The sequence below is a fragment of the Moschus berezovskii genome, chromosome 24 (genome assembly GCF_049115385.1).
Source record: "Moschus berezovskii isolate FMDL1 chromosome 24, NW_MosBer_1.0, whole genome shotgun sequence".
Classification (NCBI taxonomy): Eukaryota; Metazoa; Chordata; class Mammalia; order Artiodactyla; family Moschidae; genus Moschus; species Moschus berezovskii.
This window is the reverse complement of record NC_142483.1, coordinates 15,393,012-15,409,179: the sequence shown is the minus strand read 5'-3', so window position 1 is coordinate 15,409,179 and position 16,168 is coordinate 15,393,012. Positions and strand designations below refer to the sequence as shown.

At 40.4% G+C, this 16,168-nt stretch overlaps 1 protein-coding gene across 1 annotated transcript in view; it reads left to right on the top strand.

The window, feature by feature from the left end:
• LOC129547943 (ERC protein 2) overlaps positions 1-16,168 on the top strand; it is a 276,497-nt gene that overhangs the window by 189,763 nt on the left and 70,566 nt on the right. Inside the window, exon 9 of the mRNA XM_088831677.1 lies at positions 13,411-13,546. Within this exon, the coding sequence (XP_088687803.1) occupies positions 13,411-13,546 (136 nt within the window). The remainder of the gene's footprint in view (positions 1-13,410; positions 13,547-16,168) is intronic.

Genomic DNA, 16,168 nt, shown 5'->3' with positions numbered 1-16,168 from the left:
CAAATTGCCAACATCCACTGGATCATCAGAAAAGCAAGAGAGTTCCAGAAGAACATCTACTTCTGCTTTATTAACTATGCCAAGGCCTTTGGCTGCGTGGATCACAAAAAACTGGAAAATTCTTCGAGAGATGGGAATACCAGACCACCTTTCCTGCCTCTTGAGAAATCCGTATGTAGGTCAAGAAGCAACAGTTAGAACTGGACAAGGAACAACAGACTGGTTCAAAATGGGGAAAGGAGTACATCAAAGCTATATATTTTCATCTTGCTTATTTAACTTATGTGCAGAGTACATCATGCAAAATGCCAGGCTGGATGAAGCAAAAGCTGGAATCAAGATTTCTGGGAGAAGTAGCAATACCCTCAGATATGCAGATGACACCACTCTTAAGACAGAAAGCAAAAAGGAACTAAAGAGCCTCTTGATGAAAGTGAAAGAGGACTGTGAGAAAAGTTGACTTGAATCTCAACATTCAGAAAACAAAGATCATGGCATCTGGTCCCATCACTTCATGGCAAATAGATGCGGAAACAATGGGAACAGTGAGAGACTTTATGTTTTGGACTCCCAAATCACTGCAGATGGTGACTACAGCCATGAAATTAACAGATGCTTGCTTCATGGAAGAAAAGCTATGACCAACGTAGACAACATACTAAAAAGCAGAGACATTACTTTGCCAACAAAGATACATCTAGTCAAAGCTATGGTTTTTTTTTCTTTAGTCATGTATGGATATGAGAGTTGCACTATAAAGAAGGCTGAGCATTGAAGGATTGATGCTTTTGAACTGTGATGTGGGAGAAGATTCTTAGAGTCCCTTGGACTGCAAGGAGATCCAACCAGTCCATCCTAAAGGAAATCAGTCTTAAATATTCATTGGAAAGACTGATATTGAAGCTGAAACTCTAATACTTTGACCACCTGATGCGAAGAGCTGACTCATTTGAAAAGACCCTGATGCTGGGAAAGACTGACAGTGGGAAGAGAAGGGGATGACAGAGGATGAGATGGTTGGATGGCATCACCAATCAAGGGACATGAGTTTGAGTAAACTCCAGGAGTTGGTGATGGACAGGGAGGCCTGGCGTGCTGTAGTCCATGGGGTCACAGAGAGTCGGACACAACTGAGGGACTAAAGTGAACTGAGGTTAGTCATAGCTTTTCTTCCAAGAAGTAGCATCAGTCACCATCTGCAGTGATTTTGGAGCCCAAGAAAATAAAGTCTGTCACTGTTTCCATTGTCTCCCCATCTGTTTGTCATGAAGTAATAGGACCGAATGCCATGATCTTCATTTTTTGAATGTTGACTATAAACCAGCGTTTTCACTCTCCTCTTTCACTTTCATCAAGAGGCTCTTCAGTTCCTCTTTGGTTTCTGCCATAAAGGTGGTGTCATCTGTGTATCTGAGGTTATTGATATTTTTCCTGGCAGTCTTGATTCCAGCTTGTGATTCATCCAGTCCAGCATTTCTCATGATGTACTCTGCATATAAGTTAAATAAGCAGATTATCAATATATAGCCTTGACGTACTCCTTTCCCCATTTGGAACCAGTCTGTTGTTCTATGTCCAGTTCTAACTGTTGCTTCTTGACCTGCATACAGATTTCTCAAGAGGCAGGTCAGGTGGTCTGGTATTCCCATCTCTTGAAGAATTTTCCACAGTTTGTTGTGATCCATACAGTCAAAGACTTTGGCATAGTCAATAAAGCATAAGTAGATGTTTTGCTGGAACTCTCTTTCTTTTTCAATGATCCAGCTAATGTTGGCAATTTGATCTCTGGTTCCTCTGCTTTTCTAAATCCAGCTTGAACATCTGGGAGTTCACAGTTCACATACCTTTGAAACCTGACTTGGTGAATTTGAGCATTACTTTGCTATCATGTAAGATGAGAGGTTGTGTGGTAGTTTGAACATTCTTTGGCATCACCTTTCTTTGGGATTGGAATGAAAACTGACCTTTTCCAGTCCTGTGGCCACTGCTGAATTTTCCAAATTTGCTGGCATATTGAGTGCAGCACTTTCACAGCATCATCTTTTAGGATTTGAAATAGCTCAGCTGGAATTCTGTCACCTCTACTAGCTTTATTCGTAGTGATGCTTCCTAAGGCTCACTTGACTTTGGACTCCAGGGTGTCTGGCTCTAGCATGATCATACCATCCTGGCTATCTGGGTCATAAAGATCTTTTTTGTATAGTTTTTCTGTGTATTCTCGCCACTTTTCTTAATATCTTCTGTTAGGTCCATACCATTTCTGTCCTTTATTGTGCCCATCTTTGCATGAAATGTTCCCTTGGTATCTCTAATTTTCTTGAAGAGATCTCTAGTCTTTCCCATTCTGTTGTTTTCCTCTATTTCTTTGCATTGATCACTGAGGAAGGCTTTCTTACGTGTCCTTGCTATTCTTTGGTCCTGTGCACTCGTCAGACAACCATTTTGCCGTTCTTTTTCTTTAGTATTGTTTTGATCACTGCCTCCTGTACGAATATTGTCCATAGTTCTTCAGTCCCTCTATCAGATCTGATTACTTGTATTCAAAGTGCACTTTTTATAATAGTAAAGGCTCTGAAAAGTCCTGCAGCATAAGAAGCTAGTTCATATCTATTTATGTCATCTAGGCTTATTGAAGCCTAGCCTTTCTCTTCTTGTTTTCTGTTTTTGCTTGGCTAACAGTTACTAACATCTTCCAGAGTTAGTGCTGCCAGAACACTCTCTGTAAATCACCGAGTGAAGAAGAACATCACCAAGTGAAACTGAAGTAGGTGGCGTTACGGTGATGGATTCTGGAAGTGGTTAATTGTGTTGAGGCAGTTGTGTGGGAAGTGGTGTGTTCTGTTTTCTCATACAGTTGGAGGGAAGTGGCTTGCACCCTCTCTGATGATAATTCTGCCATTTGGATATCCTTCGTTGATTTTCACTTTATCCACCACTCACCACTGACTCTGTTTTACTAATTGACATTAGACTAAGAGTTACAAGAGGTTTGAGTTATGAGAAGAGTGGAAAGAACATGCATTTATTTTTGCAGTGGGTTGTCATGGGGATAAATACTTGGGAAAGTATAAGGATGCGTAAATTTCCATAACCCTTCATTGGCCATAAGTTAGGCCTTCCAAATGCCTTAGGTTACATTGGTGAAAATGTTTTGGAAGAAGTTTGGGAAATGGAAAAATAAGTCTGTTGGGTAGATACTGAAGTAAGTAGTCCCCAAGAAATATCAGAAATTGGCAGTAAAAATATTGGGAAACCATTCAAAAGATTAGCACAAACAAAATAAAGGTTTAAAAAGTTAAAAAAAATTAGCATGCAATTTGAACATTGGTTAATGTCCAAACATCTGCTGTCCAATATGGTAGTTACTAGCCACATGTAACTATTTACATTTAAATTAGCTAAGATTAAATAATCTTGAAAAGTCAATTTTATAGTTGTAGTAGCTGCACTTTAGCTATTCAGCAGCCACACATGACAAGTGGCTACTGTATTGGACAGAACGGAACAGTTCCATAACTGGAAGAAATTCTGCTGGGTAGCACATGAGGTAGAGAGAATTCTGATGAGGTCCCCCTGATCTCTGTCCCCTGGTTTTCACACTCTTGAATAACCCCCTCCACTTGAATGTGGGCAGGATCTGTGACCTATATGTAGCTAATAGGATATGGCAGAAGTGATGGATGCTGCTTCTTTGAATAGGTATGTTATACGGCAGAGATGATGGGGTATCACTCCTGTTGTAAGACTCTTCCTTAGCAGATTGGAGAGAGAGATTCTCCTGCTGGCCTCAGAGAACCACACAGCCATGTGAACTGCCTGTGCAGGCTGCCACATGGAGAGGAACTGTGACAGCCATGCTGACAGCAGACAGCCTCCAGCTCCAGCCAGCAGCCGGTGAAGAGCTGGGACCCTCATTCCTACAGCTGCAAAGAAAGGAATTTTTCCAATAACCCGAATGAGCCTGGAAGTACGGTCTTCTCCATTTAAGCCTACAAATGAGAAATGCAGTCTGGCTAACATCTTGATTTCAGCCTGGTAGAACCAGAAGCACAGGGACCAGCCAAGCTGTGCCTGGACTTCTGACTCACAGAAGCTGTGAGATAATAAATAAGTGTTTGTTTTAGGCTGCTAAATTTGTGGTAATTTGTTAGGCAGCAGGGGAAAACTGATTTGGTGTTAGTCTAAACTATCTTTGGGAAGTTCTGATAAGCCGTGCCTCAGATGGTCCGGATCTTAAAGAGAGTATAACTTACTTATTGAGGCTGGTGCTTTGCCTCCCTGTTAGGGAAAAGAAAAAAAAAAAGAAAGGATTGTATCTCTCAAAAAAAAAAAAATATATATATATATATATAGCCAGAATGACCCATTTAGTTTTGTGGCAAAGCTCTCATAATAACGTACAGTAATATAGCATACTAGATGAGACCATGAGCTTAGGCGTCATAGAAATGATGGCTCGGGTTATGGATCCTCTGCTTATTAACCATATTATGTTGGGTCAGTACTTAACCTCTTAGCCTTGTTTTCTTTATCTGTAAAAGGATGTTGTTTTAACTGAAATTATATTTTTATAGTGCACAGTACCTGGCACATTCTATGACATCTGGAAACAGAGGGCAATTTTATTATTTTGCAATATTTTAACAATTGATTTCTGATAGGAAGTAATATAAACTCTAACACATTATTCCTGTACTCTAGTTTGGAAAATCAGCATAGAAGATTTTTATCTTCTTATGCCTTCACTCTGTTTTATGTCTGGGCTTCTACAGGCCAATTCCAGGTTGAATGCAATAAAAATAGGTCTTGCATACATGAAGTGCCCCTGTGCTCATAGGTTGCTTTGGCTGTATATTGTCTGGGCAAATCGCCCCCAACCTCTGGCCAGACTGTGGAATGTTGGTTTCCTCAGACATTAGCCCCCTGGGGGTCAATTTTCACAGTTTCCATATGTTTTTATATTACCCCAAACTGTAAATACAACTGACACCCTACCAAATTGGCCCTAATGTTCCTGTGTCTAATGGTGGAGTTGGAGGCTTTTATAAAAAACAATGCTCTGTGGAATTGTGGCAATTATACAAACGTTTTGTTGTTAAAGCGTTCAGATTCCATTTTTTTTTTTTTAATTTGAAAAGAGCTAAGTGATGTGCAAGGAGAAAATTGGAGGGAACAAGGCAGGAGTTTTAATCTTAGATCTGGGTCCTTTCTTGGTTTTGAACCCGTGGTCCCAGAAGTTCTGTCCTGTGGTCTGTTACCTGTTATCTGCAATTGTCCTTGGTCCTTTGTGTTTCTCTTCCTTTCCATTTTTGTTGAACTTCTACTTTCATCTTCACTTATTTTATCATCTCCCAACTCTTAATCTCAATTTAAGTCTGTTTGTATGGGAGGAAGAGCCAAGCTCATTATGAGGCAGTGAAGTCCCAAGATATGAAATACACTAAACATTTCTACTTGTGGAGGTAGACTCATGCATAAAAGCTAATCATTTGATCAAAAATGGTCACATTGAGGTTAACGGGTCCAGAGACCGGAAATTAACGGGAAATTACACGGTGTCCTTGTTGGTTTTGTGTTCAGCTTCCTAGCTGGGTCTTTATTTCAGTAACTATCACTGCCCCCATGAAGTCTAAAGCTGTTAAGCTCCCACCTTCCATTCCAGAGCTCCCCTGGCTGAAAGCTAATATTCTTGGGTAATTACCTCATGTGTATCTAGTTCTCTAACAGTCAACCAAGTTGCTTCTTGGCATCCTGTGAAGTTTGGAGTGGTGTGCCTTAAAGTAGCTGAACTATGGAACAGAGATTGTATCCTGAGCACGTCTGTTTCTCCTCCCTAGAGCTTTCTGGGGCTGCTTGAGAGAAGAGAAAGTGAGACAGTGTGGTGAAGGAGTTCTATGACATTCTCCACAGTTGGTTGGCATGGCACAGAGATTAAGGGGCCAGGGGTAGCCTCTGGGCCAGAATGATTTAGAATTCTGCCTCTGCTGCTCAGTTATTCTGTAACTTTCAGCTGTAAGAATAATCAAAGGACTTTTGATTACTAGGGTTGTGAGGATTAAGTGAGCTGGTGTATGTAAAGTGCCTAGAACACATCATGGGATGTGAGCATTTGCTGCTGTGATTGTCATTACCTGGCTTCAGCAACCTGTGGCTCATGGGCCAATTTCAGCCGTGCCACCTGTTCTTATAAATAAAGTTTTATTCATGTACAGTTACACCCATTTGGGTACATGTTATCTGTGACTGATTTCATGCTACAATGACAAAACTGAGACACGGTTGAATACTGTTTATAAAGGTTGCATAGCCCCCAAAGCATAAGTTATTGAGTATTTATAGTCTTTTATGGAAAAAAGTTTGCTCATCCTTATTTTTAGTCTTTAGAAAGCTTTTCTAAGCAGCATAAATTAGAACAAGCCATCAGCCTGCTGTGAACTGTGTAGATTTTTTTAAAGTATCTGTTGAATATAAATTAAGAAAGAGAAACAAGGCTCATTTCTTTTGGACTCAACCTTTTAGACTTTCAGTTTAATTTCAAGAATGACTGTAGGAATGAGGACTCTAGGTTGTTACTGTGTTTTCACCAGTTTTATTTTATTTTTTTACTTTATCTGAGGTTCATTTCATTGACAATAAACTGATATTCATCATATGAGATTGAATTCTTCTTTGTAGAAGAATTCTCGTTCTCAGACCGGCATGGCCAGCCCATGCCCTCTGGGTCACCATACCTACCTGGGAGACCAAGTGATAAGAAATTTATTTAGTAGTCAGAGCCAATAGAAAGAGCCAAGCTTCTTAGGTAATCATGTGACCCTTACAATGGTATTATATAGTCTGCTTGATGGAAGAGTGCCTTGTTAATAGATGCCCGTGGATTGAACACTGACTTCTGAAGCAGGTGAAAAAAAGGCCTTGCCTTTTCTGTTTAAGTTTCCTCTGATGACAGTCCTACCGAGTACATCTAGAGGAGGGCAAGGAGGTATCAGAGAGGGTTGCCTCTCCCTGCTCTCTGTCCCTGGGGTCTCCTCTAACAGGCCCCCATCATCTCTTGTCTTGAGCTTAGCCTGTCAGTCATTGGGCTCCACTCATACTTCAGGTAGTTCTCCTTTGATACTTTGGGTGAGGAGGTTCTGCAGGGCTAGAATAAAGGAGAACAGCTGAAAGAAGTCATCCCTTTGAAACCTCTCCTACATGAAATATCTATAGAAAAACAAACCCTTTTCTTGCTCATTGTGACCATCTTCTGCTCTCTAATCTCTTCTCTAGGTTTTCTTGGCAGTTGTTGGCAAACGAGGTGAAGGAAATAGATACACACTTTAGAAGAGTGTTATTTGGGTCAGAGGATTCAGGCTAGCATTTATAAATTATCCACTGTGTTCAAGGGACTGTTGTAGGAACATTAGGCTTACAAAATCGTTTAATGCCTCCCACCCACCATGAGATAACTTGCCCAGAGTCACACACTTTGTAAGTGTCGCCTCTGTGATGAGAATACAACCAGTCTGTCAGCTAAGTCATTGGTCTTGGGCATCTGACTATCTTGTTTCTTGACCTGTTTTGTCTCAAATGACTCACCCATTTCTTCAGACTGCCTGAGGAATAAACAGAATCTTCTCCTCCAAGGAGAATTTTGCTGGTGGAGTCCGATCCTCTAAGGTGAAAAGTTAGGACTCTCGTTGTCTCTGGGAAGCTCCACGTCTCAAGTTTTCAAATCTGGACAGCCCCTTGCCTTTAACCCTTCTTTCTTTAGCAATATTATCAGATTCATGGTATACCTGACTGTCCTACTACATGATAAATGATGTCAGCCTGAGTTATGTTGGCATCATGTGCTTTAACTGAGGTGGCCTTATCTCTGGATCCTCATACAGCTCCACACACCACAGGAGAGGTGGGAACAGAGAAGAGGGAGATGGGAGGGTATTCACTGCCAGGGAATGAAGGGAGAAAGGACCATAGTTAAGGAGGGGAGGGGGAATCTACCAAGGAGGGAAGCCAAGCAGGGAGCATGAGAAGATAGTGGGCATCCTGCTGGAGGGTTTTGGTAAGGACCTAGGCAGTCATCAGTGCTCCTGGTCCAACTGGTAGGCTGCTCTTGAGTGGAGGCTGCAGAATGCAAAGTTCAGGAGATCTGGCTCATTCTGGAACTAAGTCCTAAGACCTTGATCCTACTTGTTGCCTTCTGTTGGGAGGAGAGTGAGATTCAAGTAGCCAGAGCTGGCCAGATACTTTCTCTTTAAGGAAGGAACATCATGCTCATGATATTCAGCACATTTGTGCATGCTCTAAAAATATCTTTAGAATATTTATGACAGCTTTCTAAAATTTATAGCTGTGCTGAAGTACTGAATGGTATTTACGAGCTTTAAAAAAAAATGGGATCATCTCAGTGGTTAAAAGTAAAAACTTTTATTATGGGAAATTCACATGTAGTGCTCATTGTCAGATTCCATTGTGTGTGTGTGTGTGTGTGGCCCATCTACTTGTGCAGTCGCTTCAGGATCCCAGCTTACGTACCTAGGCTTGTCATGACCTTCCTGCAACACTTCTATTAGGGTAAGATTCCAGGAATGTAACTTATTTTATTAATAAGGAAATCACGAGTAGAAGCTAAATGTATGACAAAAGGGGTGTAATAATGCATTCCAAAGTCCACTGTCTGAAGTATTTGAAATACCTGCTATTCTGGTGTGGGGAGCAAGACACTAAATATGTGTTCACAGTATTGCACAGGGCACCATTACATTCGTATTGTAAGCTAAGTGTGAGAGAGAGGGAACATCCTGTAGTCTGTCTAAGCATTTTGCCTATGCAAATTCATCAACTCTTCACAATAACTCTGAGTTACAATTATTCTCATTTCATGCGTGAAGTACAGAGAGGTTAAGAAATTTGCCTATGGCCACACAGCTATAAACTACTAGACTTCCGATGGAAACCCAGGCAATCTGGCTCCAGAGTTTATAGTACCAATCCTTGCACTGCAGCTGCTCCTGGGAGGTTCAAGCATTCATTCAATCAAATGAGTATTTTTGAAAGTATGATGCTTTCTCAACAGCAAGTTAGAGAATAATTTTAATTTGATGGACTATTTTAGTGAGAATAGCAGGATTCTGTCCTCTCTGACTTTCATTCCTTTAAAAAAATTATTTTATTTGAGATAGAGTTAGTTCACAATGTTATATTAATTTCTGCTGTATAGCAATACACACACACACACACATATTCCTTTTTTGTTTTCTTTTCCATTATGGTTTATCACGGGATGTTGAATATAGTTCCCTGTGCTATGTAAAAGGACCTTGTTGTTTATCAGTTCTCTATATAATAGTTTGCATCTGCTAATCCCAAACGCCCATTTCCCCCCTCCCCACCTTCCTTGTGGCAACCATAAGTCTGTTCTTTATGTCTGCGAGTCTGTTTCTGTTTCATAGATAAGTTCGTGTCATATTTTAGATTCCACATTTAAGTGATATCATAGGGTATAACAAATGTCTTTCTCTGTCTGTCTAAGTATGATAATCTCTAGGTTCACCCATGTTGATGCAGATGACATTATTCTATTCTTGTTTATGGCTGAGTAGTATTCTGTTGTGTATGTGTTTGTGTATGTGTGTGGGGGGTGTGTGTGTGTGTGTATAGACTTTTAGATTTTTAGGTTGCTTCCATGTCTTGGCTGTTGTAAATGGGCAGTGAACTTTAGGGTGCAGGTGTCTTTTCAAATTATAGGTTTCTCTGGATATATGCCCAGGAGTGAGATTGGAGGATCATATGGCAACTCTGATTTTAGTTTTCCAAAGAACCTTTATAATGTTTTCCATAGTGACTGTACCAATTTTCATTCCCACTATCAGAGTAAGAGGATTCCCTTTTCACCACACACTCTCCAGCCTTTGTTATTTGTAGACATTTTAATGATGACCATTCTGACTGGTATGAAGTGTAGTTTTGAGTTGCATTTTTCTAGTAATTAGCTATATTGAACATCTTCTCTTATGCCTGTTGGCCATCTATATGCTATCTTTGGAGAAATGTTAGACATTCATTCTTAATATGGTAGCCATTGATGATCTTGATACCTGTTGGAATTTTAAAAGTGCTGACTTTTTAATTTTGAAAATTGATGTGACTTACTTTATGAAACTGGTCAATTTAAGGTGAGCATGGACAACTGACCCTATCACTGTACTCTCCAAATAACCTATATTCACCACTGGATCCAATACCTGCTTTTTTGAAGAAACATTGTGCCTTGAGTATATTTTGATGATGTTTCCTTGCAGAAAAATTTCACTCCCAAAAAAGACATTTTTTTCTAGCACACAGAGTAGGTGAGTTTCTGGCAGGGCCTTGGCCTGCCAGGGTGCCTAGTGGGTGGGAGTTTGGAAAGTGGATGTCACTGACACTGTCCTCCAAGGCAGTATTGCCCGAGGGCTTTCTCATCTGCACCCCCAGGGACTTTACCTTCTTAAATTTAGAGACAGTTGAGATCTGTACTGAGTTTAGCATGATTTAGGCAGTGTGAATTTACTCTTGCAGGTGGTAAAAGGACTGATAAGTCACTTACAAATCTCTATTCTTGGAAATGTCAAATTTATTGGTAGTAAAAATCACTATGATAACTCATTCCAGTGAGCTTCTGTGGGTACATTTACTCTTCTTCAAGGGATCTCAAATTTTTAAATTTCATGACTTATCTACCTGCCTCCCTCACTCTCCTCCTACCCTGTAAATTGCTGTTTCTGACCTGTGCTTCATAAACTTATGGCTTCCCTGAGGGGCACCTGAAGGAGCCAGTGTCTAGTAGATGCGGTGCTGATCACCTGTTCCCACCCCACCCCACTCCTTATCTCAATCCTACCTCTGGCAGAGTTAACTTTCAAGGAAACTTTCAGTTGAAGAAAGACTTCTACCCGTAGAAATACATTTGAAAACCATAGCACTCCTGTCAAGGAGTTTGCGTACTGTATATGTATGTCTTGATGTTCACGTGTACAGAGACAGGATGGTCATTTTTATCACCTTATTCTGCACTGATCTATTAGGCCCAAATCCTAAGCAATGCCATTCAAAACCCAACGCGTCTAATCACTGGAGTCCTAAGTAAGTCAGTATTTGAAGGAACGGTTGGAGAATTTGATGATCGGCCTCCATCACAGAGTCCAAACTTTAGTTTCTCTTTTTTCCTAGCTACTCATTCTTAATTTAGGAAAGCTTTCAGGGATGTGTGGATTTTGAATTTTTTTTTTTCTTTTTGGATTGAAAAAACCACTGCAGCATCCCAGGAGATAAGTTCTGATATGTTCAAACTGCTTCAAGAACTATGTGGGAGTTTTTTAACAGTGCAAGTGATTTTTGTAATTATAATCTATTGCATTTATCCCTGGTACTTGCAGGGGAAATATTTAGCAATTAGTTCTATATAAGTGTGAATTTTAAAGTAATAAAAAAAAGTCTTTGGTTATAAAGATGTTTTCTAATTGCACAGTCTCACTCATGTTATGGGCCTCTCCATCTCATTCTATTACTGATCTTACTTCCTACGCAACAAGAAAATATGCTTCCCCTGGCTTAGTGTGAACTTTGGAACCTCTATATTCTTATTCAACTAGGAAGCAAGAGGTCATTCTTAGCACCTACAGAGTAACCAAAAGACAGTCTTCTAAAAGTAGATTAGTGTGTACACTTAGTTCATAGCTTCATAGGTATGTAATACTATATTCACTAAAAATGAGAAATGACAGACAGTGATTAACCAGTCCAAATAATGAATAAGAGGACGGTTATTCCACCTCACCTTTTATCCCCTTAATATGTGCCACCAGGAGTATTTAAATCACTGCTTCAGTTGGTTCTGTAAATATTTGTAAAGAGCCAAAGTGTTCAGAATATTTTTATTAGCAAGATTTCTAATAGATTTTTCAGCTTAATAAATAATTCTCTTGAACTTCATTTTCTTGGCATTGGAGGGTATAGGGGAGTATATAATTTTATAAGGACTAGAAGTAAGAGTTTCTTGTTGAGCGGGGCTACCACCTGGTTATTGTTTCATCTGGACATGTTTGCTGTTTATCATCTAATTCTCATCTCATCTATAAGTTTGCAAGAGCAGTGGTTCTCAATACCTTTCTGTTGGGAGTCAGGGCTCAGTAACAGTGGCTGACTCAGCAGTGCTGGGGAGAGGTCACAGAGGGATTACCAGGGACCCCCAAGTGACTCTGTTCCAGGTCTCTCCTCTTTCAGAATCACTGCTCCTGAGCGCTCTGTACTGCCCTCCTGTCTCCTCATGTGTTAGGTTAGATTTATGGGAGCTGCTGTCGACATGGTTGCCTAAATCTGTGGAATGTTTTGCTAAACGCTGCTGGTGAAATAGTCCACATGAAGTCTGTAACTTCCTCCAACATACACACCGTGGTTTTTTTTTTTTTTTTTTAAGAAAACTGTCTTCTATCCTTAGTCTTTTATTCACTTGATCGCTCTATGAGTTTTCACTTTGAAATCCTACAGATTCATTAAGAACTTTTATTCCAACCACTCAGGCTTTATTTAACACGGTGATTAGCCAAAGCGTTACTCTGCTTGAGCTAAGTGATGACAGTGTATTTGATTGGAGCCTTGTAATTATTATTTTAAAATCAAAGTAATAGATTATGATTTCAAAATAGGAACATGATCCAAAAGAAAAATAGTAATTAGAACAGCAACCACTTAGAAGAAAGTAAATGCCCCCATCACAGACCACAGGGCCCTCTGTGTGGCCTGAGTCCCACCCACCTTTGCAGGTCCATTTCCTATCTCACTTCTTCCCCAACGCTGTACCTTCCTACTCGCTGTCCCCCCACCTTGCTGGACTAGCTTCACTGTAGCCTTCCAGTTATTACAAATACCTGGGTTCTTTCCTCCTTGGGAATAACACCTGCTATTCTCTCTACCTAAGGGGCTCCTCCAGTAGCGTCTCCTGGGTTGGATCCTTTGAGTCTCACCCATAGTCTTGTTTCCTTAGGAGGTTTCCCTGACCACAGTGACTGCAGTCACTCCCCCACACTACCGCTTGTCCACTTATCATCACGTCATCATTTCTCACAGCATGCTCTTTATTTCCTTCAACATACGGAAACCCAAGTTGTGTGTTCTTGATACTTGTCTGTCTCCCCCCACTGGACTTCTAGCTCCATGAGGAAGGTGAAGACTGTACCTGTCCCATTCACCACAGCAGCCTCACTGCCATTCTGGCACTTGGTGTTAAGTGGGTGCTCCGGACATATTTGTGGTTGAATGAATGGAATGTTTTGAAGTCCTAAATTTTCCTGAACACATATCAAAATATTCTATACTGGGTACTTCTATTATGATAACACATTATCTTCCAATGGCTGAATGTAACCAAGCTGTGCTGACTTTTCTCAGGCATATGAAGGATCAGAACAAGAAGGTGGCCAACCTGAAGCACAATCAACAGTTGGAAAAAAAGAAGAATGCCCAGTTACTGGAAGAAGTCCGCAGGCGAGAGGATAGCATGTCTGACAACTCTCAGCATTTGCAGGTGAGTCCAGCCTTCTCCTCTGAACCCTTAAATCATTGGAGTGCAGCTCCCTCCAAAATATACTCCTTGCTGCGGGAAAGCATGCATGGAAATGGCGGATGTACCTTTGCTCTAAGTCCCACACTAACCGTGTACTCCCAGGGAACCCAGTAGGTCTTTCTGAGTACGGAGCATAATTTTCAAAACAGTGCCCAAGAAAGGCAGGTTATGGTGGAACTTGCTCAATCCGCACAGAGTCTCTGGTTCGTGTGCTTCACCTTAAAAGGTAAGGGCTGCGGTTATAGAGTTGGCAAGAAGCTTGAAACAGAAATGTCTTCCTTTTAGAATTATATTGAACTTGTTTTGGTGTCGGGAGTGAAATGTATGGGTGTTATCACAGAAGGTATTTGGAAGAGGATGCATCAAACTGATTTCGGACATTTTACAGAACTGATTTTGTTTTGTTCAAAACTCCAAGGCTCTGATCATTATTCTGTCTTTTCTGTGGAATATAGTTATCTCTGAATGGATGGCCCTATCTCAGAAACCAACTGGCCGACTGAAAACACCAGTTTTTCCTCATTAGCCATCCCTATTTTTGGTGAAAGAGCTCTCCCCATGTGCTCAATAAAACATTCAAGCTAAAACAGGGCATTTGCTTTGAAGTTCCTTTATTTATTCCAGTGTGCCTTTAAACAGAGCAGTTCAAGTTCGAGTTGGCTGGAGTTCATGTTAAATTCTGCTTATTAATTAGTGTCTTTCTCTAGTTATATATTAGGTTTCCTCCTTGGAGATAGAAGAAGTTAGATAATTTCAGTATGTACTCATAATTCTCTTTTTTAATTGACCGAAAGAGAAATAAGTAATTATTCCAGAGTAGGAAATACAAGGAAATGTCTTGCATAGAACATGTCACAAGGTGGTTACATAGTCAATATTAGTTTCTTTTTTCTCTGTATTCTGGAGGTGCCCTGATGATGTCAATCAAGCCCCTTTACACTGATGCCTGATTTGGGTATCATGATAGTAGCATCAAGTCCTTTGGATGGACTAGTAGTTTATTTCAATCCATGGCTTCCTCAATGTTTTTGAGAAATCAGTCTTGGGGTTTTGGGTGTTACTTCTCCCATGAATCATATGAGATGTTACATTAGAACCTACAAATTGAGATAATAACTAAAATTTGCAGAACTGTATTGCCTTGTCAGACATGTATTCTTATTCATGCCTTACAATAATGTTGGTGATTTTATACCTGGTAATACTAGAGTCTCAGAAAAGGAATGAAGTAGCATCCTAGTAAGTGGTAGACATGGAACTGACTTCAAGTCTTCCTGCCTTCAAGAAACAAATGGAGAGGAACAACAGCAGTAGTGGATCCCATTTATTAACTTTTCAGTATGCTGTGTATTGTGCTGTTTTTAGTTCTGTCAGCTAGGTTTGTTGGGACTCTTATTTCCAAGTCATAGGAACACAACAAGTTGAACTAAGAAGAAAGGAGGGACTTTGTTGGCTCAGTAAACTGAAAATTCCAGGAATAGACCCCAGATCTTATAACCTGAAGGTATTCAAACAATAGCATCAGGAATCTGTCTTCATTCTACTCAGAGGCGTGCTCTGCTCTTGGTTGCCTTGATTCTCAGGAAGGCTGTTCCACAGTGATGCCAACTATGGCTACCAGCATTCAGCCTACATTCTACAAGTGCAGTCACCCCAGGGGGAGGAGAAAGTTTCTTTCTGAGAAGTTCTAGCAGAAATCTGAAGGCAGATGGAATTGGCCAGGCCATGATCAAGTTATGTGCTTACCTGGAGTCTAGAGAAAAAGGGTTAACCTCACCCAGGTCACATGGTCTGAGACTGAGGAGAGGTAATCCCTCACATAAAAGAAGGTTCTGCTCAGAAGGGATATTGGGCAGATAAAATCACAGAGATTCATTAAACCATAGTATGGGGTAGATCACTGTTATCCCATTTGATATATGAGGAGGAGGAGGAAGCCTCAAGTTATTCAGCTAGTAAATGGCAGAGTTGGGACACAAATCCAGATCTGACTGTCTTCAAGTAGTAAGAGTTCTAATTAAGAGAGGAAGGTAAAATAACTGTGGAGTGGCAGAGACACATCATGGAACAGGTGGGATTGGAGCTAAGTTTGACATGGAAGGGATGGAGCAGTAGGGCAGGCTCACCAAGCAGGAGAGCTATCAGAGAAAGTACAGAGGCTGCGTAGCACAAAACATAACAAACCAGTTGGTCATGATGACACAGAAATTAAGTGTTGTTATTATCTTCCTTAGCTGACTCTAGAGCTAGAATACCTAAGTTTCAAGCTTTCAAATTTACCAGCTAAATGTTCTTAGCAGGTTATTTTCCTAAGCCTCAGTTTCTTATCTGTAAAATGCGTATGATCATTGCACCTACTCCAGAGTTACTGTGAGGACTAAAGAGTCAACGCATGTAAAGAATTTAGAACTGTGCTTGGCACAAGTTGTGCTCAAAATAAGTGTTAGTGATTGATTGTTTTTATATTGGGTTGGTCAGAAAGTTCATTCAAGTTTTTCCATAAGAGGTTATGAAATAGGAAAAGATAAAAGAAGCATTTTTTAGAATATGTATTATGTGTGTGGGTATTTGTGCAGTTCTGCT